This window comes from Micromys minutus (assembly GCF_963924665.1).
Source record: "Micromys minutus genome assembly, chromosome: 11".
NCBI classification, from domain to species: domain Eukaryota; kingdom Metazoa; phylum Chordata; class Mammalia; order Rodentia; family Muridae; genus Micromys; species Micromys minutus.
Window position 1 is genome coordinate 28,674,743 of NC_137980.1, and position 27,429 is coordinate 28,702,171.

General features: G+C 43.6%; 1 protein-coding gene across 3 annotated transcripts in view; it reads left to right on the forward strand.

The window, feature by feature from the left end:
- WDFY3 (WD repeat and FYVE domain containing 3) overlaps positions 1–27,429 on the forward strand; it is a 217,632-nt gene that overhangs the window by 130,063 nt on the left and 60,140 nt on the right. For all 3 annotated transcript variants that reach the window (XM_080924896.1, XM_080924897.1, XM_080924898.1), the window contains exons 17-31: positions 2,285–2,397; positions 4,838–5,069; positions 6,492–6,592; positions 6,715–6,933; positions 7,891–8,072; positions 9,711–9,942; positions 11,252–11,412; positions 12,953–13,064; positions 16,108–16,298; positions 18,736–18,888; positions 21,820–21,893; positions 21,976–22,137; positions 22,562–22,656; positions 26,141–26,261; positions 26,599–26,816. In XM_080924896.1, the coding sequence (XP_080781022.1) occupies positions 2,285–2,397; positions 4,838–5,069; positions 6,492–6,592; positions 6,715–6,933; positions 7,891–8,072; positions 9,711–9,942; positions 11,252–11,412; positions 12,953–13,064; positions 16,108–16,298; positions 18,736–18,888; positions 21,820–21,893; positions 21,976–22,137; positions 22,562–22,656; positions 26,141–26,261; positions 26,599–26,816 (2,366 nt within the window). The remainder of the gene's footprint in view (positions 1–2,284; positions 2,398–4,837; positions 5,070–6,491; positions 6,593–6,714; positions 6,934–7,890; positions 8,073–9,710; positions 9,943–11,251; positions 11,413–12,952; positions 13,065–16,107; positions 16,299–18,735; positions 18,889–21,819; positions 21,894–21,975; positions 22,138–22,561; positions 22,657–26,140; positions 26,262–26,598; positions 26,817–27,429) is intronic.

Consider the following 27,429-nt stretch of genomic DNA (forward strand, 5'->3'; position numbering starts at 1 on the left):
GTTCTTTCTGTTGGGTCCTGTGTGTAGGCACATCCTTATATTTTGAAGATGGGCGTTTGTTAGGTTGTGCAAACGGCTTATTTCCTAAAACCCACAATCTCCCTGTGACCACTGCACAGTTCTAGATCCCATGCGGATCTTGCTCATGTTGCCCTTCTGTGTCCTGTGCACCCCTGACCTCCCACCGTCCCTGACCCGTGTGGACACCACTGTTCTGCTCTCAGCTCCATGATTTTGTCACGTTGGAATGGTTTTCTCGCACACATCCTATATATCTGACATTTGTAGATGTATAGTTCTTATTTATTATAATGGGCACACGTGTGTACATATGTGTGTGTTCTGAGAACCAAGCCAGGGTTCATGCCTCCTGGACAAAAGCACTCTTCCACTGAGCTAGCTATACCTCTAGCTCAAGAATGCATGTGTTTAAACTTAAAAGAAAAAAATGCTGTCTTTAAAAATGGAACTTGGTCAGTTTTTAAATTTGGGGAAGGAGGGTTGGTGAGATGGCTCAGCAGTTAAAAGCATTGGTTGCTATTCTTGGACACTGAACTGCTTTTCGGAACACACGTTGGGACTTAAAACTGTCATTAACTCCAGGTCCAGGGGACCTGAAACCCTCTTCTGGCTTCTGTGAGCACCAAACACATATGCAGTGCACAGCCATACATAGAGGCAAAATACCCATATACATAAAAACTCTTTTCTTTGAAACTGTACAGCCAAAAAGATGTAGTCATACATTACCACTTTCATTCTTTTAAAAATATATGTATAGCTTGTTGTTCTGAGACCACAAATGGCCTCTGATTACACCTGTCTTCTGTTGAAGTGCTGTCATTGTATGAAACTTCAAAGGCTTTTCAAAAATATGGCTGAGATATTATTTGTGACTTTTTAAAAGCTCATTCCAAAATTATTGTTGATTAAAAAATATACTTGAAATAAACGTGTCAAACAGAGTCGTATGAGGTGTCATGGCAGCTTAGATGTCAGGCTCTGCAGGAGTCCTATTGTGTGTCATTCCTAGATAGTGTGCTGTGTCATGGCAACTTACATGTCAGGCTCTGGAGGAGTCCTACTGTGTGTCATTCATTCCTAGATAGTGTGCTGGAGGAGTCCTACTGTGTGTCATTCCTAGACAGTGTGCTGTGTCATGGCAGCTTACATGTCAGGCTCTGGAGGAGTCCTACTATGTGTCATTCCTAGACAGTGTGCTGTGTCATGGCAGCTTACATGTCAGGCTCTGGAGAAGTCCTACTGTGTGTCATTCCTACACAGTGTGCTTTGTGTGCACACCATGTCTAGGAGGACATGACTAATGGATTGTATCTCCTAGCCCTTTCAAATACTTTACACTCTTTCTGGTGCTAAGAACAAAAACAGAAGCAGCTTGTTTTACAGGTATTGGATCTTGCTTGCCTAGTATGACACATTATTTGAGTCCTTAATCTGACATGTAATAAAACGTTGGTAGCCAGATAAGAGAAGGGGCTTTATCACATAAGCAGGGAATTAAAATACTGGATAGTAGATTCTATAATAATTTTGTAGATTTTTTTTTTAGGGGCAGCTTATCCAAAAAATTGTAGGGAGGTTGGCTTTCTAAAGGAATGACAGTCTAGAAATAGAATATGGAAAACGATTATCCAGATTGGATCCAGGGGAAATGGAATCCCTTTTCAGTGATAGAGATGAGCGTCATGGCCCAGGAAGCAATACAGCATCCCTGTGAGGCGCAGAAAAGTCAGACTTGTGTGTGGGGTAAAAGGGGTGCGGTGAAGGGGTGTTGAAGGCTCTCATGTCACTGTGCCCTTCCCTGGCAGCCTGTTGGGGGGTTGGGGTTTCCACATGCGAGGAATGGGCAGCCATTGACGTCTTGAGCAAGGCAGTGACAGTAGGACCTGGTGGGAGCCACTGCAGGTGACAGACAGCTCGCCAGATGCAGAAACAGGAGCTTGGTCTGGGTGCTGTGAGAGGGCATATCAGATGTCAGGTTAGGGATTGTATGAATGTGGAAAGCAAAGTAAATGAAAAGACTCCAAACGCATTTCAGTGTGGTGCTGTTGTGTAGAAGGTGATGTAAGGGAGTGGGGCAGTCTGGGATGCGTGGAAGATGTAAGTTTATACGTTACCTGTAATATGAAATTAGCATCATATGTTGTGTCATAATAGCTTTCCTTCATGTTATAACTACTCCATGATGATTCATCGTCCCCCACCCCACCCCTTGTTCTGTAATATTCTCAGTTGAGGCATAACTTTGCTTTCTCCTCTTTAGGGAATTTTTGCGTTTGGCAAACCCTTTGAATTGTGGTGCCTGGGACAAAAAGCTGCTGAAACAGTACAGAGTTCACAAGCCAAGTTCGCTGAGCTACGAGCCCGAGATGAGAAGTAAGCTAGACTTTGAGATTCCTGGTCATGGTGTATTTTATCACTGAAATTCACGTGGCTGGGGGTGGGTCCGTATGAGAACGTTATAAAGAAAAGAGGTTGTTGCTGTTTGGTCAGTGACATATCAGGTTGGTTTACTGAACGAGAGAACAGTAGGGGTGGTTAAGGAGGGACGGGTGGTGTGGGATATAGGCAGCTTAGTACCTGGCGCCTTTACCTCAGAGAATTCTGTCTCTCCCAAGTGTTCTTTGCTCTCTGGACAGGGGAGTGTTGATTGCATTGTTTAAATGCAGCAGTGTGTTTGCAGCACAGCTGGAGCTTAGGAAATGAAGTCAGATCAGGCACTTCCCTGAGAGGGAAGAAGGGAAGCTAGGTGGCTTCTGGGGTCGGTCAGGTGTCCTGGGATTGGAAGGGAAGTACCCTGTGGATCTTTCATGTGAAGGGCACAACTCGTCCAACAGGATCGTTTGAATGGGTGAGAAAACACAGGATGGAATCAGCAGAGGAGTGAGGGACTAGGACAGATATGGCCTTATGCGTAACCTCCAGGAGATGTCACATTGAGCAGAGACAGACAACATGACCACGGGAGAGAGCAGAGTGTAGGCCTTGCCTCATCGGTCAGGATCATGGCAGACCAGCAGGCGCCATCCACCCGAACCCGACCCGGGTAGTGTCTTTGTAGAGCCTACTGGATTCTGTCCTGTGATTAATCCTGTGGTTTTTGGATTTTCTTCCATGGTTAATTCTGTGGTTTTGTGCATTTTCTATTTCTGGAGATGGTGTTTGGATCACTGTGGCAAGGCTGCTAAGGTGAACTTGGAATGACGATTAAATAGGCAATGCCAGTGCACCGTGCAAGACACGTCTTGGAAGTCAGAGAGACTACCTTGCCTTGCTTTGTCCTTTGCTTTTTGATGTCCTGGTGACTAATCCAAGGCCTCGCCTGTGGTAGGCAGCTGCTCTATCCCTGAGGTACACCCTCCAAGTCCATGATGACGGCTCTGAAAGGCAGAAATGTGCATCTAATCATTCTCTGCAGTTTTGAGGTGAAACTTCTGAAGCCAGTGTATCAACCTCCAGCCATTGCTCCCAGCTCCCAGTGACCACCAGTGCAAATGAATGCTGCCTTTGGGAAACAAATGGAAGATTTCTTAGTTCCAGCATAGTTTCTTGGGAAGGCAGACTGTGTGTGATAGCTTTTTATATTAATTAATATGCATCCCTTTATGCCCCGTTTTCCTTTTTGTATTATACCCATTCCTTTAGAACTGAATTGTAATTTCCTTTGTTAAGAATAGAGACAAAAGTAGGTACTCCCTAAAAGATATTAAAACGTGGTTATGGTTGATCCGGTGTCTGACACATTGAAGGGAAATGGTTTGTGCAGCCGTGCGGTTCATCTTCAGAGGGAGCATTTTCTGTTGGTTTGAGATGCTTCCGGGAAGACAGGACTGCTTATCAGCACTTGGCGTGTGTAGGATCCTGCTCGCAGTGTTTTTATGCTCCTGCTTTATCGTGGTAGATTTAGAGTCACGGGACAGAGGGGCAGGAGAAGCAAGTGTTGTGCTCATCGCTGAGACAGCATGGCTCCGTTCTGTTTGGTGCTTTTAGGAGAAACGCTTTCCTTCCAAAGAGAAATGATACCCTAACTGATACTAAGTGGTGATTATGGCTGTTATTCCTGTTAATACTCCAGGATCTGATGTCTCTGCAGTGTGTACGTTGATTTAATAATACTTTAAACGAAAGAAGCTCTTTGAGTCTGAAAGAGAACATACACCATTGCAACTGCACAAGTGTCCTTGGTATTGAGAATAATTCCAGCCTCTGTATTTGTCAGGCTCTGGCAGAGCCTCTCAGGAGACAGCTGTGTCGGGCTCCTGTCAGCATGCTCTTGGCATCAGCAATATTGTCTGGGTTTGGTGGCTATATATGGGCTGGATCTCCAGGTGGAGCAGTCTCTGGATGGCCTTTACAGCCACCCATTTAACTGAGAACAGGGTCTCCAATGGAGGAGTTAGAGAAAGGATTGAAGGAACTGAAGGGCTTTGCAACCTTATAAGAACAATACCAACCAACCAACCAACCAACCAGATCTCCCAGGGACTAAACCACTGTCCAAAGAGTACACAAGGATGCCTTATTGGGGATCAGTGGGAGAAAATGCCCTGGTCCTGTCAAGGCTCGATGCCCCAGTGTAGGGGAATGTCCAGGTGTGGGGGTGGGTAGGGGAGCACCCTCATAGAAGCAGGGGGAGGGGGGATGGGATAGGGAGTTTATGGACTCGAAATTGGGAAAGGGGATAACATTTGAAAGGGAATGACATTTGAAATGTAAATAAAATATGTCCAATAAAAAGTAATTCTAGCATATGAAAATAAATCTGGTGAAGTTATTGTAAAATTCTGAATATTCCTCAAGATATTTTGTGTCGCAGGTAGCGTGGTCACCTCTCTGGAAGGTCTGGGCTCTGATAATGTTTTCAGCTCACATGAAGATAACCATTACCGGATAAGTAAAAGTCTGGTGAAGTCTGCAGAAGGAAGCACTGTGCCCTTGACCAGGGTAAAGTGTCTCGTCTCCATGACAACCCCTCATGACATCAGACTTCATGGTTCATCTGTTACTCCAGCTTTTGTTGAATTTGACACATCCCTTGAAGGCTTTGGGTAAGGAAACTCCAAGGGAGCCAGGCCTTGATCTCATGGAGAGTTTTGCAAATAGATGTAACTTAAACTTTGGATATTAATCGCTGGGTTCAAATGTGCTGTCATAATGCGATAACATGTATTTTCAAGTGATTCCAGTTCTTTGAGCATGCTGTTGTAGGAGTTCTATGTTTAGCTTTTTGAATGATTTATCATATTAACTATGGCGAAATAATTCTTGAGTTTATAGCTGAAGGTTCATGGTTGAGTAAAGCTTTTTTAAGTGTGATTGTGAAAAAAAAATTTTTTTCGAGGTCATGTGCAGTCCATTCATGTGTCTTCCCTGAGCAGCAGGATTGTGTCACTGCAGTAGAAAGTTTCCTGCACAAAACAAGGATTGCATGGGGCTCCATCCAGAAAGCTGGCTGTCTTAGTCAGGGTTTCTCTTCCTGCACACGCATCATGACCAAGAAGCAAGTTAGGAAGAAAAGGGTTTATTCAGCTTACACTTCCACATTGCTGTTCATCACCAAAGGAAGTCAGGACTGGAACTCAAGCAGGTCAGGAAGCAGGAGCTGATGCAGAGGCCATGGAGGGATGTTGCTTACTGACTTGCTTCCCCTGGCTTGCTCAGCTTTCTTTCTTATAGAACCCAGGTCTACCAGCCCAGAGATGGCACCGCCCACAATGGGCTGGACCCTCCCCCCTTGATCACTAGTTGAGAAAATGCCTTACAGCTGGATCTCATGGAGACATTTCCTCAACTGAGGCTCCTTTCTCTGTGATAACTCCAGCTGTGTCAAGTTGACACAAAACCAGCCAGGACACTGGCCAACTCATGGTGGTGTAAGCATGAGATACCAACGAGGGATAAAGTTAGACTGGTCTCTGACTGGGCTCTGTCACCTTGTCTCCAGACTGTCCAGGATAGTGTCTTCAGCCGCGTGATATCTCAGTGACACCAGTGGCCTCAGATGAGCAACCTTAAATATCGAGAGGCTGCTACTGTTACAGAAGCAGCAACAAAGACTCCAGAGTGAATCTAAAACGTGTGAGGCCCACTGGCTCAGCGTATGCCCACATATGCTGTACCATGAAGATGCATTCCAGGGGTTTTCTTCTGTGATAATAAAATTACTCAAGTGTTGGTTATTAAGACAGAGTGTCTGTTTTACATATGCAAATGTAACCATAATTTTAAAAATTTAAATGGTACCCTTAGAGGTTTTAAAGTACACCATTTGATGTTCTCATGTTATTAAAATGTAGAAAGGGCTTTCCCAGCCCCCGATTTTGTTCTCTAATCTCTACAGTTACATCCTTGCCTTTCAATCATTATTGTGGGTTTGCATCATGTCTGTTGTGTTTCTGCATAGTGGATCTCTAACTGAGCTATGTTTTATGTTTTTTTTTTTTGGTTTTTTTTTTTTTTTTTTTTACTAGCTGCCTGTTTCTGCCCAGCTTGGCTCCCCATAATGCTCCTACCAATAACGCAGTCACAACAGGTCTTACGGATGGGGCTGTGGTCAGCGGCATTGGTTCTGGTAAATGTCATTTCTTTTTCAGTAGATATTTTCGCTAATAGTTTATTTACTGTTTTTGCCTCATTTAAAAAACATAAATGGTGCCACAATGCGCTGTCCCTGGTTTTCTCCTCCGACTTCAGGTGAGAGGTTCTTCCCCCCGCCTTCTGGCCTCAGCTATTCCTGCTGGTTCTGCATTGAACACTTCAGCTCCCCTCCAAATAACCACCCCGTCAGACTCCTCACTGTTGTGCGGCGGGCAAGTTCATCCGAACAGCATTATGTGTGCCTTGCCATAGTTCTGTCTGCGAAAGATCGGTCCTTGATCGTTTCCACGAAGGAGGAGCTACTCCAAAATTATGGTCAGTGTGATTAGCACTCAGTTCTAAGGTCAAAGTGATAAGCCACACCTAGCTTAAATTTGGATGGTATTGAACAGGTTAAATGAAATCTTGTGTATTTGCCAGTAAAGTGCTTTCTATGACATTCTTCACACCCCTTGGTCTGTAACTGTGACCCCCTGAGGTCATCTAAGTCCACTTCCTGTGTGAGTTTCTTGCTTCTGCCTCTCACTGTTGTCTGCCCAGCTGCGAACAGTGAGAAAGGAGAGGATTTGTGATCTAGCCCAGGGGAAGAATAAAAATATGTGCAGCCGTGTGTCAGGCTCTGGGTTTGACTCCCAGCACCACCAAGAACAACAGAGAAAAGGCAGGACATTCATTTTCAGTTAGATGAACATGAAAACGAGATTCATATAACCCCATTTTTTTTGTTATAGTTGATCAAAATCTATCCTTAGTAATTTATTGAATATAGAGATGGGAAGGATCTAGGAGCAGTTGGAGCTGGGGGAGGGTTTAGGGGAAGAAATGGAAGGAAGTGATGTTGCGATTAAATTACAACTTCAAAATAAACAATAAAGAGGAGAAGAAGGTTCGCACTGTGCAGTAATCTTGTTTATAGGTGAGTAAAGCTACTGTTCCTTAGCAGTCTGGCTGGTGCTAAGCAGCAGTCAGGGGGTAGACTTAGGCAGTGCTGGCAGGGCAGGGTGTCTGTTGGATAGGGTTCTCACAGGGTTAGGGTTAGAACTTGGAACCGTAGATACTTCGTACGCTGTGTGATGCAGCACTGCTCCCTGCGGCTGCTGTCCTGCGCTTCTGGCAGGATGATCACAGACTAGCAACAGGTTGTGGGATGCTCAGGAAGGATGCCTTCCTCTGAGTCACGGACTGTCAGAATCTGCCGATCTAGAAATGCATGATACAGAACAGGGACAGTGTGGGCAAGGGCTCTCACGTCTTTCCCTCTGCTTTATTTAGTTGATGATTTCAGTGAAGAGTCCTCTTTCTATGAGATCCTCCCATGCTGTGCCCGCTTCCGGTGTGGAGAGCTGGTGGTGGAGGGACAGTGGCATCATCTCGCTCTGCTGATGAGCAGGGGTATGCTGAAAAACAGCACCGCGGCCCTCTACATCGACGGGCAGCTGGTCAGCACTGTCAAGGTAGGGGTTCTGCGCCAGGAAGCACCAGCTCTCGGTTTGCCCTTGGGTGCTGAGAGTCTGGGCTCAGGTTCTCATGCTTGAGCCCTCAGTGAGGAGCTGAAAGAATGGGGTGTGAGCATTACTCCGGAACACCATGTTCCAGTATTCAGGAGCAGCCAGGAGGAAGCGCTAAGGAGTGTCTTCAGAATAAAGATGATATTGTCACAGGTGAATGTCCCCAAACCTAAAGTCCAAAATACTCCAAGATCTAAAGCTTTCCTAGTGTCAGCATCTCTCACAAAACAATTTGCAAATTTCTAAGTATTTGCATTTTATATATTCCAAGTACTAAAGTTTGCACAGGTGTTCCCCCGGTCGGGAGCTGTCTGAAGTACCATAGACCAGGCTATAAGCTGTACTTGCCATCTACAGAACTCAGCAAGGTTAAAATCCCTTAACTTGTGTAAGACAGTCTCCATCTCAGACTGATGTCAATATTCTTTAATATTCATCTTGTTTTGTGTGAAATCAGTTTCTGTGAACGGTTTACTTCCCTAGCAGTAGTGATGTTTGATTGTGACGTTGTATGCTATGGTAAAATAGATGCTAAAATATCCCATTGCAATGTGCATTGGTTTCTTTGTAATATCTATATGGGTTAGGTAGGTAGGTAGATAGGTAGATAGATAGTAGATAGGTAGGTAGATAGGTAGATAGATAGATAGTAGATAGATAGTAGATAGATAGATAGTAGATAGATAGATGATAGATAGGTAGGTAGATAGATAGATGCATGATAGGTAGGTAGGTAGATTATAGATAGATAGATAAATAGATAGATAGATAGATAGATAGATAGATAGATAGATAGATATAGGTAGATATGTAGGTAGTAGATAAGTAGGTAGGTAGATAGGTGAATTCACACACACACACACACACACACACACACACACACACTGTGTGTGTATTCAGGGGTAGAATGTATATGTCTTCATCAGCATGCTTGAAACAACCCTGGGACCATACTTTAATATGCATAAAATAATAGATATGACCTGAAGTTGGCTGATGTTATGAAGAAACTCAATAGAAATGTCCTCCCCTGTAACAGAGACCACCTTTATAAGCAGTAACTCAGTTTTTCATCTCACAACCAACATAAATATATATCTATTTAACATGGGTGGATTGATAACTAAGGTGTCTCATCAGTAAATAAAAGTATTTTCAACTCTAAGAATGTCAGTCAACCATGTCTCTCTTGTATTGAGATAATATATGTTCATATAAATTATATATTTTACTTTTCAAACTATTGAGATACTTTTAATTGGTAAGGTCGCATCTAAAGTGGCCTTATCCTAGCACTGTGAACACTTTTTTTTTTCAGAGAAGCATCATTAATATAAGTGGACCACAGGAAGCAAGTGATGTCATCCCTATATTTAATTGCTGCTGTTTTTAGATAGAGTTTACTTTGTGAGAATTTGATAGTAGATTTCACAGCACCACACTGAGTGCCCAGTAAAAGACCCTAGAGTTTTGCCTTGTGTTTCTCATCTTGGTTCTGATAACTGTAAAGTCACTTGGTCTTGAGATAAGGAGAACAATAAAGCCATTGTTCCAGGGCTAAAGGTGTCCATGTCTCCTTTGCAGCTGCATTATGTCCACAGCACTCCTGGGGGTTCGGGCTCTGCAAACCCCCCAGTGCTCAGCACCGTCTACGCTTACATCGGCACTCCCCCTGCGCAGCGGCAGATCGCCTCCTTGGTCTGGCGCCTGGGGCCCACTCATTTTCTGGAAGAAGTTTTACCTCCTTCTAGCGTGACTACTATTTATGAACTGGGACCAAACTATGTTGGAAGTTTTCAGGCTGTCTGTGTGCCATGTGAGTTCATATATCATGAGTTCTTGACACTGTACAGGGAATAAGTTCTTCTACAACATAGGTGTGCGTGTGTGCATGCATGAGTGTGTGTGTGTGTGTGTGTGTGTGTTTGGCTGGGAAGGAACTCTTTACATTCATTTTCTTTGTAATAATTTTTTATTATTCCTGTTGAAAATATCCTCTGTGGGTTGAGGATGTAGCTCAGGGTGTGTTTAGCTAGCATGAATCTTAATGTGAATTTCCAGCACTGCAAATAAAGAGGTAGGTGAAACTTCTCCCCACCGCCACACTGCACTTCTCTGATTCATTATCTGTCCACTAACTAATTTTCCAGGGTTCCCTCTTGGATTGAAGGTGAGGGTATTTACCCTGAAAGAGAGCAACTTCTTTCCCATCTTCTTTCTGTAACTTTATTGCATGAAGTGATTTACTATACTTAATGTTACTGAAAAAACAAACATATTCTCAAGTTTAAATCTATTATTCCCAGTTGTCCATTTGTTTTTGAAGTCCTCTTTTTTCAAAAGAAATACAGAATAAAGGAACTGACGTTGGCTTCCTTTTATCTGTGCTGTGCAGATGTGTTACATCTGCCTTTCCTTGTTCTTTTTCACACATGCTCTCAGAGAAGTTTCTATAAGATAGCGTACACATTAATCACAGGACAATGACTGAGCTCTGTTCACTCAGCAGTGATCCACAGAACATCTGGAAAAAGCAAGCATGCCATGCGCCCAGTCAGTTAATGTGCCCGAAGGCCACATTTGCTCTCAGCCCATCCTCATGCATGTTTGTTTATCTCCGAACAGTGTGTTAGTTCCTCCCATTATCACTCCGATTGATCCAAGTGGAAACTGAGGCAGAGATAGACAGACAAGTAGGTTTTAAGGAAAAGCGGGATTACAGCATGAATGTTCTTCCCTGATGTGCGGTGTGTTCCCGAGGAGGGTGGGAAGTGTGGGTGAGAGCTCGTGAGAAGAGAGGTCAGGCCCTGTAAGCTGCAGACACTGGGAATGGAAATATGTAGTCAAGGTTTGATGACTTGTTAGACAACAAGTCTTTTTCTCCCTTTACAATGGTCCTTACACAAAGATACTTCAAGATAAAGCAGTGTACAGCATGTGACCGGCAAGTCCTTTCTTCGACTGCACTCAAAGAGATAGACAAGAGCTGAAGATGAAGTAAAGCGCCTTTCTCATCTGGCTCTCATGTCCACTTTAAAAATATATTTAAGTCCACCCGGGTGAGAGACAGAGGGAGCGTGTTTCTCTGGGGATGAAGTGTGAAAAGAATCCCTCCTCTTTTGAAGGTAAAGATACAAAGTCAGAAGGTGTCATCCCATCGCCTGTGTCCCTGGTCGCAGAGGAAAAGGTGTCATTCGGACTTTACTCTCTGTCAGTGTCCTCACTAACAGTGGCGAGAATTCGGAAAGTCTACAACAAGTTAGACAGCAAAGCCATCGCGAAGCAGGTGAGCCAGTGTTTTCCCAGTGAAGCATGTGAGCTCTCCCTGGGAGGATAGGGTAGAAATGGGCCTAGTCAAACCACACAGGTCTCCCTGTGGTCAAGACCAGGCTGGTAGAATGGGGCATGTCTGGCTTTAAAGATGAAAAACGTCCACGGGCCAACAAATGCAGGTAGGAAGAAAGTGGGCTGTTCTCCACAAGCAAGATATTTCTGCAGACACCTCCAGGCCAACGGGACCATGTCTTACATCAGACCTTTAGAACTCAGATAGAAAAATTAAGTCATGATTAACTTGATGGTGGTTTGGTAAAGCAGCCAAATGTGTCATGTTGACAATTCAGGCTAACCAAAATACTCCTTAATTGTATTGTTGATGAGTTCCTGATGCAAACCTTGTACATCTGGAGTGATTTTCCCCCCTCTGGTGCTTTCATATTTTTTAAAATATTTGATCTCTAGAAATTCAAATGTCTTATACTTAGGCTTTGGAGGAAATTTGTGTCCTGATTGGATTCACTGACTTTCTTGAACTATAAATTCATATTTCACTGACTTCCAGTAATTATATTTGCAAATACCTCTTTCTGCTACATTTTTTAGGGTTATCCTGGGACTCTAATTAGCATATCTGTCTTCTTCATGTTGTCACCGGAATGTGTCATTTATATTTGGTTTACTTTGCTCCTAATTTAGGCCAAACATTAAGATATTTAGTTTAACTGGGAAGGTTGGGATGTCTTCGCTGAGTGTGAAAGCTGATGTTGATAATTTAGATTTTAGCTGTGTGTGTGGCCTAGCATGGAGCACTTACCACACACCCAGGCCATGGGTGTATCCCAACTCCACAAAAAGCTAATTAAGAGGGTAAACTTTGTGACGGTATAGAGCATACTTGCTGGCATGGTGCCTGTTTCTTTGGTGATCTTGGCTATTTTGTGGCTCTCTGAGGCAAATTCTCGCTAGCCTTTCCCCTGCCAGTCCCCCCTACCTTAGGCTCCCAGACACTGAAAGCTTTAAGCTTGGACCATCACATGCACCTCCCTGTGGTTTTGTGATTGTTGATTGTTGTTTTGTAACTGATGTTGTTGAATTTTAAGCAACTTAATTAAAACATCTATCTCTGTATTTCTGGCTCTGTGGCAATAGAGCCCAGTCTGTGTGTTTGGTCTGTATTCTTGAAATTTTCATACAAATGAAGCTGATTGGATCCGGAATAAAACTGAATCTTCAACGGTGCTTTCCTCCGAGGCTCTGAGTAATGGACAGTTGCCAACCTGAGGCAAGATCCGTTCAGGAAGACTCTCAAAGACCTGTCGAAACAGCTCTGCCAACCTCATTCCTGTAGACTGCATTTAAATTGTGAAGTTTCACACTTTGGAAGTGCTTGCCCAATTAAAAAAAATTTTTTAAAGACTACTTACACTTTATATCTCTGCTAAACAGGAGGTAGAAAGAATTTGTTACCAGCCATAGAAGGGATGTAAAAGTGCTAGGCCATTTCTTTTATGATTACATTGATTTCTTTTTTCCTTCCTGTTCTCCAGTTAGGCATTTCCTCCCACGAGAACGCCACTCCCGTGAAGCTGATTCACAATGCAGCAGGTCATCTCAATGGGCCAGCCCGAACCATCGGGGCCGCTCTCATTGGATACTTGGGTAGGTTAAACTGCCTTTGTCTGTACAAGTAATGGGGGGAAGGGAATGCTTCGAGCTAATATTTTCAAGTACTTAATCTGTCTTATTCCTGCAATGCTTACAGATTAATCCCGAATTTCAGTCAGATTTAAAAATCACGAGCTCTCATGATATCTCCTTGGCCCATGTGCTTCAGTACAGAGGGCTTATGGGAAGCAGTGAAGAGCAGAGCACTGGCCATGTCAGGGGTAGGCCGGGTGGTTCTGCTTGTGTGTCTCCTCTTACCCAGAGCTAAAAGACCTGGGACTGTGGAGACCCCATGCCTAGTGATCATGAAGCCCTCCAAACAACAGAAAGATCTAGAAGGAAGAGCTGAGTGTAGGCACGGTCTAGCTTTAGAGAACGTCTGAATTGCTGCAGCTACGAGTTCTGTCCCTAAACAGCGTTGAAGCTGATGGTTAGTGGAGTCTGAGATCTAACAGTACAGTCAGGACTCACAGCCTTCAGGAGTAGCTGCCAACGTGCATGTTTGTGTGTGGTGTTGACTCCTTAGATTAGCAGTCTTATTGGTCCACCTTCTGCGTTTAATTAGTTTCTCCAATAGTGCCCTTTGGTTGCCAAATCCTACTTCTGCTTTTTTTTATTGGTAATATTGTATGATTAAAAGCATTCACAGAGCACTGCTTTTAGGAGCACTGATTTAGGGAACACTGACTTAGGGAGCATTGATTTAGGGAGCACTGGAAAGCAATTAACACGACCTCTGTGGGTTCCAAATTCTGCTCTCGTACTTAGTGACTCAGGCCAAGCATTTAAGCTCTTTAGCCTTTGCTTCCATGTGATATAACACCCTGAGAGCCTCTTCAAAGATTGATTTATTTACTGTGTATAGTGTTCTGCCTTTATGCATGCCTGCCAGAAGAGGGCACCAAATCTCACTATAGATGGTTGTGAGACACCATGTGGTTGCTGGGAATTGAACTCTAGACCTCTGGAAGACAGTCAGTGCTCCTAACCACTGCGCCATCTCTCCAGCCCCACTGAGAACCTTTTCAAAATCCAGCATTGTTATGTATTGAAATGTTACAGTTGCTGCAAATCTTTTTTTTAATAAGAAATTTATGAAACATTTTAATAAAATGTTTAAAGCATTAAATTCATATTAATATGAGGGAATATTTGTATTGCTTTTTTTATTTAATTAAATTATAATTACATCATCTCTCTCCTCCCTCCTATCCCTCTCAAGTCTGAGTGCACCCTCCTCTTCACAGCCTATTCATCATTAACCATTGTTATATGGTAATGTAAATGAATCAAATTAGGGACATAACCTACTGGATCTGTTCAGTTGCCTGCACACGTGTATAATAGCCAATCAGGGAGCGTCTGTGGAGGAGACTGATTCTCTCCCTCTCGTGCTGTTAGCTGCTTGTCATTCTTCATCAGGGGGTGGGGCCTCATGGGATCCACATTTCCATCCACATTAGGATGTCAGATTTGGAATTGTTCGTGGATTCATGCAATCATGTTGAGATCTCAACACTTCCCAGCAGATTTCCTGACCCTGACGTACCAGCTCTTACAGTCTTCCCACTCCCTCCCCCCTATGCTAATCGATGAGACACTTGGGCTGGATACTTCATGACCACCTGATCTGCCTTTTGACCAATTGTGGCTTTCTATAATGGCCTCCTCCTGCTGCAGAAAGAAACTTTCATGAGGAGTGAGGTGTGCGCTTCTCTGTGCATGTGAAGATATTTAGAATGCAGCTGGGAAGAGGCTCCTGAAGCCCCCACCCTCCAGTACGCAGCCTTACTAGTGACATGTGATTGGCTGGTCATGTAGGACCCAGCATGATTTCTGTTCTGTTTAGTGGGCCTGGAATCCAATTGGACAGATGTTGGTTACTGCGGAGATATGAGTATCCCTGCTGCACTTTAGGGATAGCTCGCCTGTGGGACATTATAATGGGTCATGGGGCCTCAAGCTGGAGGACTCTTGACTACCTTCCTCCTGTAGCATCTTGCATATCACTTGCAGTACTGTGGGAACTCATCCTTTGGGAAGGAGGCTTTTGGCTCAGTTAGCTCAGATCTGCCAAGTCCTGTATCCAAAGGATGAGGTGTTTTAGCAGTAGGGACACAAGTAAGGGCTATAGGCATAAACCATATTGTTTTGGGATTCTCTTGGACTCTCCTGACCAACAACTTGAAATGTTTCCTTTGCCTGGTGCTAGTTGGGGCTCTGTTAGTTTGTCACCCCATATGATGCCTTTGCATTTGAAATGTATGTTAGTGTGCGGTGGGATGGATCTTGGCTATGTATAAGATAGTGATTCCCTGTATCTTTTATGTTGCAGCTGATCACAAAATCTTAGGTTTAAGTGCTCTTCCTCCATCCTTCTTAGTAATAGGAACTAAAGTTCCCAAGTACGTTTTAAGTTTTTTATATTTAATTATGTGAATATGGAGAGGTGAGGTTGTACCTGTGTGCAGGTACCCTCAGAGGCTGAACACATTGGGTCCCCTGGAACTGGTGTTACAGGAGGTTGTTAGCCACGTAGCACGTGTGCTGAGGATTGAACTCTGGTCCTCTGAGAGCATAGACTGCATGCTCACCTGCTGAGCCATCTCTCCACCATCTAGTTCTACATTCTAAAAACTCAACCCTAGAGAACAGGCACATACCATTCACCAGAACATTAATACACACTTCAAGTACAGTAGCATCATCCCTGAACCTCAGCCAGTTTCCCAAGTGTAGTCCCATCAGGAACTGTTAAGGACTCGGATTACATTCTGGTGACCTCTGTGTCTCTGCCTCTTGCCCAGCACCATATACTGGATAATTGATGCTTGCTCTAAACCCATCCTGTATGCTCTTCTCACACCTTCCTGGGAGTATGTAAATTAACCTCTATTACCTTCTCCCGAATTCCTCTTTTCTATTTTATTTTAGGAATGATATGTATGACTATAAGCAAACTACTTAGTATGACTTGTGTATGTCTTGTTTACACAATTAATTTATTGTAATTATTTTTACTCTTCTTTTTAATCAGGAGTAAGAACGTTTGTCCCTAAGCCTGTCGCCACTACTTTGCAGTATATTGGAGGAGCAGCAGCCATCCTAGGACTAGTGGCCATGGCCTCTGATGTGGAAGGCTTGTATGCAGCAGTCAAGGCACTGGTTTGTGTGGTCAAGAGCAACCCACTGGCAAGCAAGGAGATGGAAAGGATCAAGGGATACCAGGTCTGTGGGCGGGGCTTTGCTCTTACCTCACTCTGCCCTAGATGAGCTCATTGATTCACAGTTCTGAAAACTCCGGAAGAACTATATTGTCTAAGCAAACTTAAATGCCATTGGCATATATTAGACACATCAAAACACAGGAAGTGAGAAGTGTGTGTGTGGTTTGATTGGTTTCATTTGGTTCCTTAAGTTTCCCCTCATTCACTCACATGTTCAGTAGACTGCGTTGTTTCAGCTTTGATGCTTCTGATGCTCTGTGTGGACTCTCACTGTCCTGAGGAATGGTTCCAGGACTTTGCTCTGTCTCCATGTGCACCTCATAGAATTATGATGCTTGGCACACCACCTGGGTGTACCTACCGTGCTGGAATAATCTCTGCGATAGTTATCACTCCAGTGTGAATGCTATACTACAGTTATTACTTAGGGTAGTAGTTAAGGGATAATTATAGGAAATATCTGTACATAATTTCTAAATAAGATATTTTGGATTTTCATTTGACTTAATCTGTACATTTAACACCCATGGATATTTTTTGTTTCCCCTTCTAAGAGGGGCTGAAGCGTCCACACTTTGGTCTTTCTTCTTCTTGAGCTTCATGTAGTCTGTGGATTGTATCTTGGGTATTCTGAGCTTTGGGCTAATATCCACTTATCAGTGAGTGCATACCATGGGCATATTTTTGTGACTGGGTTACCTCACTCAGGATGATATTTTCTAGATACATCCATTTTCCTAAGAATTTCATGAAGTCATTGTTTTTAATAGCTGAATAGTACTCCATTGTGTAGATGTACCACATTTTCTGTATCCATTCCTCTGTTGAAGGACATCTGGGTTCTTTCCAGCTTCTGGCTATTATAAATAAGGCTGCTATGAACATGACGGAACATGTGTTCTTGTTAGATGTTGGAGCTACTTTTGGGTAATATGCCCAGGAGTGGTATAGCCTGGAAGTCCAATTTTCTATGAAACCTATTCTATGTCCAGTTTTCTGAGAAACTGACAGACTGATATCCAGAGTGGTTGTACCAGCTTGCAATCCCACCAACAATGGAGGAATGTTCCTCTTTTTCCACATCCTTGCCAGCATCTACTGTTACCTGAGTTTTTGATCTTAGCCATTCTGACTGGTGTGAGGTGGAATCTCAGGGTTGTTTTGATCTGTATTTTCCTGATAACTAAGGATGTTAAGCATTTCTTTAGGTGCTTTTCAGCCATTCGATATTTCTTAGTTGAGAATTTTTTGTTTAGCTCTGTACCCCTATTTTTAGTAGGGTTATTTGATTCTCTGGAGTCAAATTTCTTGAGGGTTTTGTTTTGTTTTGGTTTTTTTTTTTTTTTTTTTTTTTTTTTTTTTTTTTTTTTGGTATATATTGGATAGTAGCCCTCTATTGAAGGATGACCAAAGTGTGGATGTTTCAGTCCTTCTTAGAAGGAGGAACAAAAATATTCTCAGGAGGAAATATGGAGACAAAGCTTGAAACAGAAACTGAAGGAAAGGCAATCCAGAGGACTGCCCCACCTGGGGATCCAACCCATATTCAGCCACCAAACCCAGACAATGTTGCTGATGCCCAGAAGTGCATGCTGACAGGAGCCTGATATAGCTGTCTCCTGAGAGGCTCTGCCAGAGCCTGACAAATACAAAGGTGGATGCTCACAGTAAACCATTGGACTGAGTGAGAATGGGGTTTTTAATGGAGGAGTTAGAGGAAGAATTGAAGGATTTGAAGGAGTTTGCAACCCCATAAAAACAACATCAACCAACCAGAGCTCCTAGAGATTAAACCACTATCCAAAGAGTACACATGGACAGACCCATGGCTTCAGCTGCATATGTAGCAGAGGATGGCCTTGTTAGGCCAAGGCTTGATGCCGCAGTGTAGGGGAATATCAGTGTGGGTGGGTGGGTTGGTGAACACCCTCATAGAAGCAGGGGGAGGGGTGATGGGGTAACATTTGAAATGTAAATAAAATCCAATAAAATCAGAAAATAAAACCCATGTATAGAGAAAACCAACTATATTTTCAGATCAGTTTGCTTGCTTATACATTCTGTCTCTTGATACAAAAGAGAATGAAGTGAAATTGGATCATACTGGCTCTTGCGTGAAGGAGCTTGGGGTTGATGATCTGTCTCAGCTCTCCCCATTTTCTTTGTGGCTCCCTTCCAGGTCACACCCCTCCATCTTTAGGTGCCTTATTTACTGGAAACATTAAACAATGGATGTACCATTGTTGTGCCTGAGAATTCAAGTGGTTTTTCCAGGTACATCCCAGTGGCTTGTTTTTCCCAGTGAGAGCCTCACCTGCCATGATGCCATTAAGTCATGAGCTTAGGCCTGTTGATTAGACTAGCACCCTCAAGGCCCAGTGTCTGGAGTGTGAGCTGCATGCCCATCTGTCAACAGCCCGCTCTGCTTCTTCCCCCAGCTGCTGGCAATGCTGCTTAAAAAGAGGCGGTCCCTTCTCAACAGCCACATTCTCCACCTGACCTTCTCCCTGGTGGGAACCGTGGACAGTGGCCACGAGACATCCATCATCCCCAATCCCACTGCCTTCCAGGACCTGCTCTGTGATTTTGAAGTAAGTATACACATTGACGAGCAATGTAAAGTTGACAGATTCATTTCTTTCTCTGTATCATGAGTGAGTTAAACTGTTTTATCTCGTAGATACGCCTCTGAAATCGTAATTTCCTGATGACCATATCAGTGTCTAAGACGTAGAATAAATACATTTCCTTTTCTCCAGGTATATCCCCCACAACAAATGTTACAGAAATCAGACACGATACAAAACCTGACACTGCCCATCCCGCTGTGTCAGGCGTTTGAAGAAGGAAGCATTTCCATTAAGCAATTCTGATATAAACTTTGCTACAATAAATAGAATGTAGACATTTAATTTGGATTATTAGCTGAGTCATAGTAAAAGAATGTTTGCCCTAGAGAACAAAGTTTTCAGCCAGGCAGTGGCAGCTCATGCCTTTAATCCCAGCACTCAGGAGGCAGAGGCAGGAGGATCTCTGAGTTTGAGGCCGGTCAGGGCTATACAGAGAAACCCTGTTGTGAAAAAAACAACCAAAAGACCAAGTTTCTCGCTGCTTCTTAGCATGTCCTACCCTCCCCTGACACACTGTGTGCTTGTGGCCTTGGCTCATGGAACCTTGAATCTCTCTCCACTCCATGTCACTGTACTAAATGTCACCAGGACCTACTATAAGCAATGCTTATAGGTACTATGTCCCAGCTCAGCCTTTTATCATGACTCCAGCACAGTGTTTGGTTCAGCCAACAAACAACACACCCTCACCACATTAATGAGCTGTATTTTTAGAGCGTCTTCATGGTGTCCTTGTGAATAGAAATCCATCCCTGTACTCAGCCCATCTACACCAGTCAGCTTGTGTAATTGCTTTCTCTTTACAGCTCCGTCTTCTGCCAGCTCTCAGGCATGACCAGCCTCCTGGCCCTTTACCCACCCCGCTTCTCTTAATAATGATTTTGTCTCGATGACATTCTCATGCAGGCTTCATCTCTGGAGGGCATGTTCACCTTTCACATCTTGTCTCTTGGCATCCAATTCAAGGCTTACTTCTGACTTCATGCCCAATGTTTCTGTTGTTGCACCCTAGCAACGCCTTAGCGGAACTTGGCATTCTCGCTTCAGTCTGTCAGTTACCCCACTGATCCATAGGATTGAAATCCTATCGATTTCACCCTTGCTCTGTGCATGTCTGCCCTTTCTGCCTCCACTGATCCTAATGAGCTTCTCAATGAGCTCTCCTCATACGTGCTGGGATAACTCACTTTCTCCTCAGGTTATGCTGTCCACCTTTGGAGGGCTCATTCTTTAGAAAGACAATTATATTACATCTTCAAGAATTTGTATAGATATCTCTCTTCTGCACAATAAAGTTTCCAAAGTTCTAGTTCTTGGATGTCTTTGGACATAATAGGGGCTGTCTTCCTCCTCCTCCTCATCATCATTATCATTATTTCTGTCTGCCCTCGAAATTACTATGTAGACCAGGCTGGCCTTGAAGTCTTGTAGAACCACCTACGTCTGCCTCCTGGTTGCTAAGATTAATGGTGTGTGCCACCATACCTGACACTCCTTTGATTGAGCCAAGCACCGCAGTAGCTGATAAAGGTATAAAGACACACAGCCCATGAATCCAGGCTGCTGGCTAGTCCATTGGGAGAGAAAACAAAGAAAAGGGTGAAGTTAAAAGGCCACAGAGAGATAATAGCAATGAGAAGACCCTCTGGCTTGTGCCAGAAGACCCACTGAAGCCCCCTGGCCCATGTAGTAAGGAGACCCACTGAAGTCCACTGGCCCATGTAGTAAGGAGACCCACTGAAGCCCCCTGGCCCATGTAGTAAGGAGACCCACTGAAGTCCACTGGCCCATGTAGTAAGGAGACCCACTGAAGTCCACTGGCCCATGTAGTAAGGAGACCCACTGAAGTCCACTGACCCATGGAGTAAAGAAACCCACCCAAGTCCCCTGGCCCATGGAGTAAAGAAACCCACCCAAGTCCTCTGGCCCATGGAGTAAAGAAACCCACCCAAGTCCCCTGGCCCATGTAGTAAGGAGACCCACTGAAGTCCACTGGCCCATGTAGTAAGGAGACCCACTGAAGCCCCCTGGCCCATGTAGTAAGAAGACTCACCCAAGCCTGCTGGCCTTTGCTTCCTCAAGAATTTGCTCTGGCTTCAAATTTGTGATTAATATTTAATGTTTAAATTTAGTTACATACCAAATTTTGGCTTCATTTCGCAGTGCCTGTATACTCTGGCTTCCTGAAACTGCTTTCTTTACCAAGCCACAAGTTTTTTATTTTTAATTTTATTATTTCTAGATTAGTGGGGTTTTTCCCCCAGTTTTTTGCATCTAAAAAACCTTTATTTGCTCAGATATATATTAGTTTTACAACTCTTTATCATTTTCAGAGCCTTATTTTTATTTTTTTAAGTGTGTTTGTGTCTATATGTAATACCCAAAGAGGCTGCAATGGGGCTTCGGAGCTCCTGGAGCGGGAGTTACAGACAGTTGTGCACCAGCTGATGAGGTGCTGGGCCCCGAGGCTGAGGCATCTCGGCCTGACTAGTCTTTAGTTGTGTATCTGGAATCTGTCTTGCTCTTGCATTGCTTCTCTTCATAGCAGAGGTCTGCTGGGAAGGAATTCTCCCATCTGAAGAGGATTTTTTTTTTCTCCCTCTGTTTTGTTTTGTTTGTGAAAAGATGCTTTTGCATGAAATGCACTTCTGGTTGGCTGTTTTCTATTTCTCCACACTTTAAAAATGTCATTATGATCACTTTCCTGACTGCTACTTCCATTTCCTATGATTTTGGGTCAGTTTATAGTGATTGATTTTTCTCCTCTATGTCCTGCTGTATCCAGCTACATATGTAACTAAAGGTCATCCCATGTGCTGTATTTGCTTTTGCAGTACTAACAGTGGTATTGTTTGCAACCTCAAACAAACTGTTGTTTGTGTTTTCCTACAGGTCTGGCTTCATGCCCCGTATGAGCTCCATCTTTCTTTATTTGAACACTTCATAGAACTGCTCACAGAATCCAGGTACCAGTCAGCACAGTGTGGTTAGCTGTTCGGTTGTAGGAGAGAGCATCCTACGGTGTGTTAAGTCGTCTGTCTCTTGCAGTGAAGCTTCCAAGAATGCCAAGTTAATGAGGGAATTTCAGCTGATCCCCAAGCTACTCCTGACGCTTCGAGACATGTCCTTGTCCCAGCCAACCATTGCTGCTATTAGTAATGTGCTGAGCTTCCTGCTGCAGGGCTTCCCTAACAGCAACGATCTGCTCAGGTGGGTTTGTCTCTCTTACCTGGGACAGAGATGAGAGAGGTGAATGGAATTGGTCCCCATGGTCATGTGACAACTGCATTGCCAGTAGTGTGTAAACAAAGCACAGGAAGGGGAGTAGAAATGAGGCAAACACTGGCTGACCTAGACATGAAAGGCCTGTTAAACCTCACACGTGTGTCACACCCAGACCAGTGTCATTTTCTGGCCTCCACATACACACAGATGCTCACACCTTCACATGGGAGAGTTTGCTCTATCGTGTGTGTGTGTGTGTGTGTGTGTGTGTGTGTGTGTGTGTGTGTGTGTGTGTGTGTATGTGTGTGTGTGTGTGTGTGTGTGTGTGTGTGTGTGTGTGTGTTCTCATTTTTTTGTTATTTGGGGGAAAAGAAAGATGAAACCTTATTATTTTCTGCTTTACTTAAAGGTTTGGCCAGTTCATTTCTTCTACTTTGCCTACCTTTGCTGTTTGTGAGAAATTCGTGGTTATGGAAGTAAACAATGAAGAAAAACCTGACACTGGTGAGTTGGCCAAAGGAAATTATCAACTAATTGTTCTGCCCTCATGACCCAAGCTGGGCGGAATCACATGTGACAATGTGTGACTTCCCTTTAGGTCACAGTGTTTGGCTTTTCATAAATAATCTTTATCTTATAACAGATCTGTGTAGTGTGCAGAAGTATAGTGTGGACTCACAATTTTAAGGGATGTGAAATCTCTTCTGATCTTAGATTGATGGTGTACACTTCTCTTATAATTGAAATTACTTGATTTTTCATATTATGTCTGTGTCTCCAGCATCATCATTTCCATGGTAAGTGTTGAGCAATTAGAGGTTCTGACCACTTGAGCAGGTTGGGGCATGGGTTCCATCACAGATAGTGCTTGCTTACTTTTACAACTTTTTGCACTAGAGTGTGTTACAGGCAGCCAGCGTCGTAGATCACAGGGTTTGTGGCTAGCTTGGTGTGTACCTTCCTCCTCCAGTGGTCTGCAGAGCACCTGTACCATAGTCAGGAGGGGCAAAAGCTCGACATGGGTAGCAACTTGATTTTTTTTCCACGTCAGTGAGTATGTATCCAGTTGTCTTGGCAATAGGTTGGTGTCTTAGTCAAAGTTTCTATTCCTGTACAAGACATCATGACCAAGAAGCAAGTTGGGGAGCAAAGGTTTATTCAGCAAACACTTCCACACTGCTGTTCATCACCAAAGGAAGTCAGGACTGGGACTCAAGCAGGGCAGGAAGCAGGAGGTGATGCAGAGGCCATGGAGGGATGCTGCTTACTTACTGGCTTGCTTTCCCTACCTTGCTTAGCCTGCTTTCATATAGAAGCCAAGATTATCAGCCCAGGGATGGCACCACCCACAATGTGCTGGGCCTTCCCCACCTTGATCGCCAATTGAAAATGCCTCTCATGGAGGCATTTCCTCAAGGGAGGCTCTTTTCTCTGATAACTTCAGTGTGTGTCAAGTTGACACAAAACCAGCCAGTACAGTTGTGTTGTTTGGGGTTTCTATGGTGTCCCTTTGGCCAATAACTTGTTAAATGTAGCCCATACTCATCACAGGAGGTTTCACTTGCTGATTGCTGACTATATTTATCTTATATATGTATACATTTTAACAAGTTCTACTACATCAGGCTTCCACGTGATCCCTTTCTTTAACTGTTCCAAGCCCAACTTCCCTCCCTCTTCCTTCTCTTCCTCCCCCTCCCCATTTAATCCTCCTGTTCCAGTTTTCATCTCTCCCCCACAGCCCCTTCCCACAGTGCATTAGGAAGGATCTCTTTCCTAAGGGGGGCAAATATAAGCTTTTAACTTAATTTACCACATGCAAAAGTTACTTATAAGCTCTTTGTTAATATAAGCTGAAAAGATACCAACTGGAAAACAAAAATGCTTCAGAAATCATTGAAACATATCATACTTTTATTCCAATTATACACATGAGGCAGCAGAGACATTTCTCTGTCCTCGACATATTCAGTTGTAAGTTCTCGGTGGTGAGTGCTGTTGAATGGATGTACAAATAGCTAATTTTCCTTCGAGAAGCTAATTGATCAGGCTGTTCTCCTTGCCTTTTGCCGGTTGAACGAATAATGTGTGGTTGACAGTCATTATATGTTCACTGTGAGTTGTATTGAATATGATATGATAGCCCCAAATAAATAAATAAATAAATAACAAATAAATAAAACCACATGATTTTTCTTTCAAGTAGATCTAGTGTTCAGGATACACACCTTTCCCAAAGTAGCTTGGATGAAATGGCGCCCAACACTGATAAGTCAGTTGGTGTGAAATGACGTGAACAGTCTGTCAGCAGTGAGACACGAACCTGGGAGCCACCTTCAGATGCAGCTCAGGGCTTTCAATTGTGTCTGAAAAGCAGGGACATGGTATTAATAGACAGTCAAATAAAAATTAGTAAGGATTTTTTAAGAGTTTCAATTTTCTATGCATATTGTTAATTTATAGCAAGTGATTTTTTTTTAAGCAACTGTGCTATGATTTTGCTCATGCTTTTAACTACTTGGAAGAATTATTCTTGGGTCCCCCTTTGTTAAACCTGAAGCATCGTAAAGAATAAAGCAATATATTCACTTTAGGGTGATCTTACTTTATATCTTTGGCTGGCCTAACCCACTACATAATCCCGGCTCCTCTGCATTTCTGAGTGCTGGGGTTAAAGTCACGTACTGCTATACCCAGCTAAATTTACTAATTTTCATTGTGTGTTTCAAGCTGGTCTGGACCTCATGGTACAGATGAGACTGGCCTTGAACTCAGAGATCTGCCTGTTTTTGCCTCCAGAGTGTTAGTTTATGACCACAGTCAGCTAAGTCCACATTGAAAGGACAGTGTAAAGTTTAAATTACTCCAGGAGACAAACAAGTAGATGCATAAAACCACAGTTCAGGCTGTTTTGAAATGCTAGCTACACAGCATTCTCATGGTGCAGCATGTCTGGTACTGTGGGCTAGTGATATCCACACTCTGGGCTCTCGGGACACTTGGCTGAGGACCTCCAAGTCAGTCCTACTCTGAGTTCTTTTGTGCCTTTTTGTGGACTATGCCTCTGTTCCGAGGTCTACAATTCTAACCTTGTCTTATGTATTCTATTTGTTGAATAAGCTAATGATTTCTCTTTTCAAACATTAAAGAATAATTTTAACATCAAACATAGCTCTCATCTCAAAGAGACCAAAAGAAAGTTTCTTCTTGAGCCAGTAATGAGTGGTCATGCCCTGGGGACATAGGTTCAGGTGGCCTCAGATAACAGGTTTCAGGAAGTTTACAGAACAGAGTAAGCCAAGATTTTCAAATGCACAGGTGGACAAATGGGGCAGCAGGAGACATTGGCAGGGAAATGTCTGCAGTCAGATCAGTTGTCATCTCGAAGGTTCTCTGAACTGTGTCACTGCTGAGCTGCTTCATTTCCAAAGGTTTCACCACATAGTCTCAAAGGCCTTAGTGCAGACACAAAGGGCATCGTAAGCTTGGGACAGTCTAAGGACATCTGAGTTTAGATCTGCAACATTCCAAGTCTTCATAATTGGAAAGTTCTGCCCTGTATATCAAAGGTTTGAGGTGGGCGTTACCTGTTCTAGGAACTCAGTCCCCAGTGCCACATTGCCTGTTTCTACAAAGACAGAGGAGGTCAGTGACCTGCCTGGGAAGGGTTTGTGGGAATCATTGTTTTTATTCATACAGTTTTAATGGATGGCTTCCTCCTACTTTGGAAGGAGGAGAATATTAGTTAAAATATAAAAGAGGACTAAGATTCTCACTGTCACAGCTCTTGATAATGTTGGAGGCATATGTGAATAATTGTCAGGGCGCTAAAGAGAAAGTATTTATCTGATTCATTTTCTTACCTGCTGCAGCGAAAAGCCCTTCTAAAGAAAGTGTTTTCATAGAGATTTTAAGGTGCAGGCTGGGTGTTTTATCTGTTACTTCTGGGGTGTTACATGTGTGTGTTTTTTTTTTTTTTTTCTTTTAGGAGCAGAAGAGGAGTTTGGAGGTCTTGTGTCTGCTAATCTTATACTTTTGAGGAACAGACTTCTAGACATCTTGCTAAAGCTAGTGTATACATCTAAAGAAAAGACAAACATTAACTTACAGTAAGTGAAACCTTTTTTAAGAATTGATAATCCTGGCTGAGCAGTGGGGATACACACCTTTAACCCCAGCACTCAGGAGGCAGAGGCAGGGTCTCTGTGTTCAAGGCCAGCCAGGGCTGTATAGTGAGACCCTGTTGAGGAGGGTCAGGGGAGAGCGCCACTAGTCCTGTATACTGTCACCTCCTGTCAAACAGAATGGGGCTTGCATAGACTTTAATGGGTTGACTTGAACCCTGAAACTCAGTGTCTCAAAAATGGGACTCAGTCATATCTTTCTAATAGGAAAAGCGAGTTCTCCTGAAACTATGTTTCATTGAAGCCATCTGTCTTTGAACAGGGCTTGTGAAGAACTGGTCAGGACACTGGGTTTCGACTGGATCATGATGTTCATGGAAGAACACCTGCATCCCACCACGGTCACGGCTGCCATGAGGATCCTCGTTGTCCTGCTGAGTAACCAGCCCATTCTCATCAAGTTTAAAGAGGGGCTCAGTGGCGGGGGGTGGCTGGAGCAGACAGATTCCGTCCTGACAAACAAGATTGGAACTGTGTTAGGTAAGACTTCAGGAGCTCGCTGGTTTAAAGTAAGTGGCTGTTCTCTGCCTCTAAATCTTGTATACTCTGTGGCCATTAGGAGTTAGGGATTTTAGTAACAATAAAAAGAAAAACTTACAGTCTTCCAAATTCAAACCGACGGCAGGGAGTTTTAGGACGTAGAAGTGACTATACTTTGATTGTCATGTACAGCTTTCTTAACTCTTTAGCTCAATAATTAGCAAGTGGGAGGGATCACATCTTTGTACTTCCTGTGTCAGTAACGGTTCATTTGCCATGTGACTGTGTGAACCGTAAATGCAGTACATCACCCACATCCCACACACTAAAAGGCAAAGACTTGTTTTTGGCTGAAGTGAGTCACAGTTGGGAGGTGTCAGAATTTGAGCCACGTTGACTCACAGTGTATTGCATTAAGTATTTAAATGGATGGCTTAACCTTTTATGAGCCCCCCACGACTCGCTCCAGGGATGCCGCTCTACTGTGGAGCCGAGCGCACAGACTCGATTCCTTTTCCAGGCGGTTCACTCCGTCCACCCTGCTGCTTCTGTCCTAAGTGGATACGACCACCCCACCATGTTTCTTTACCCCACCGCCCAGCACAAACATTAC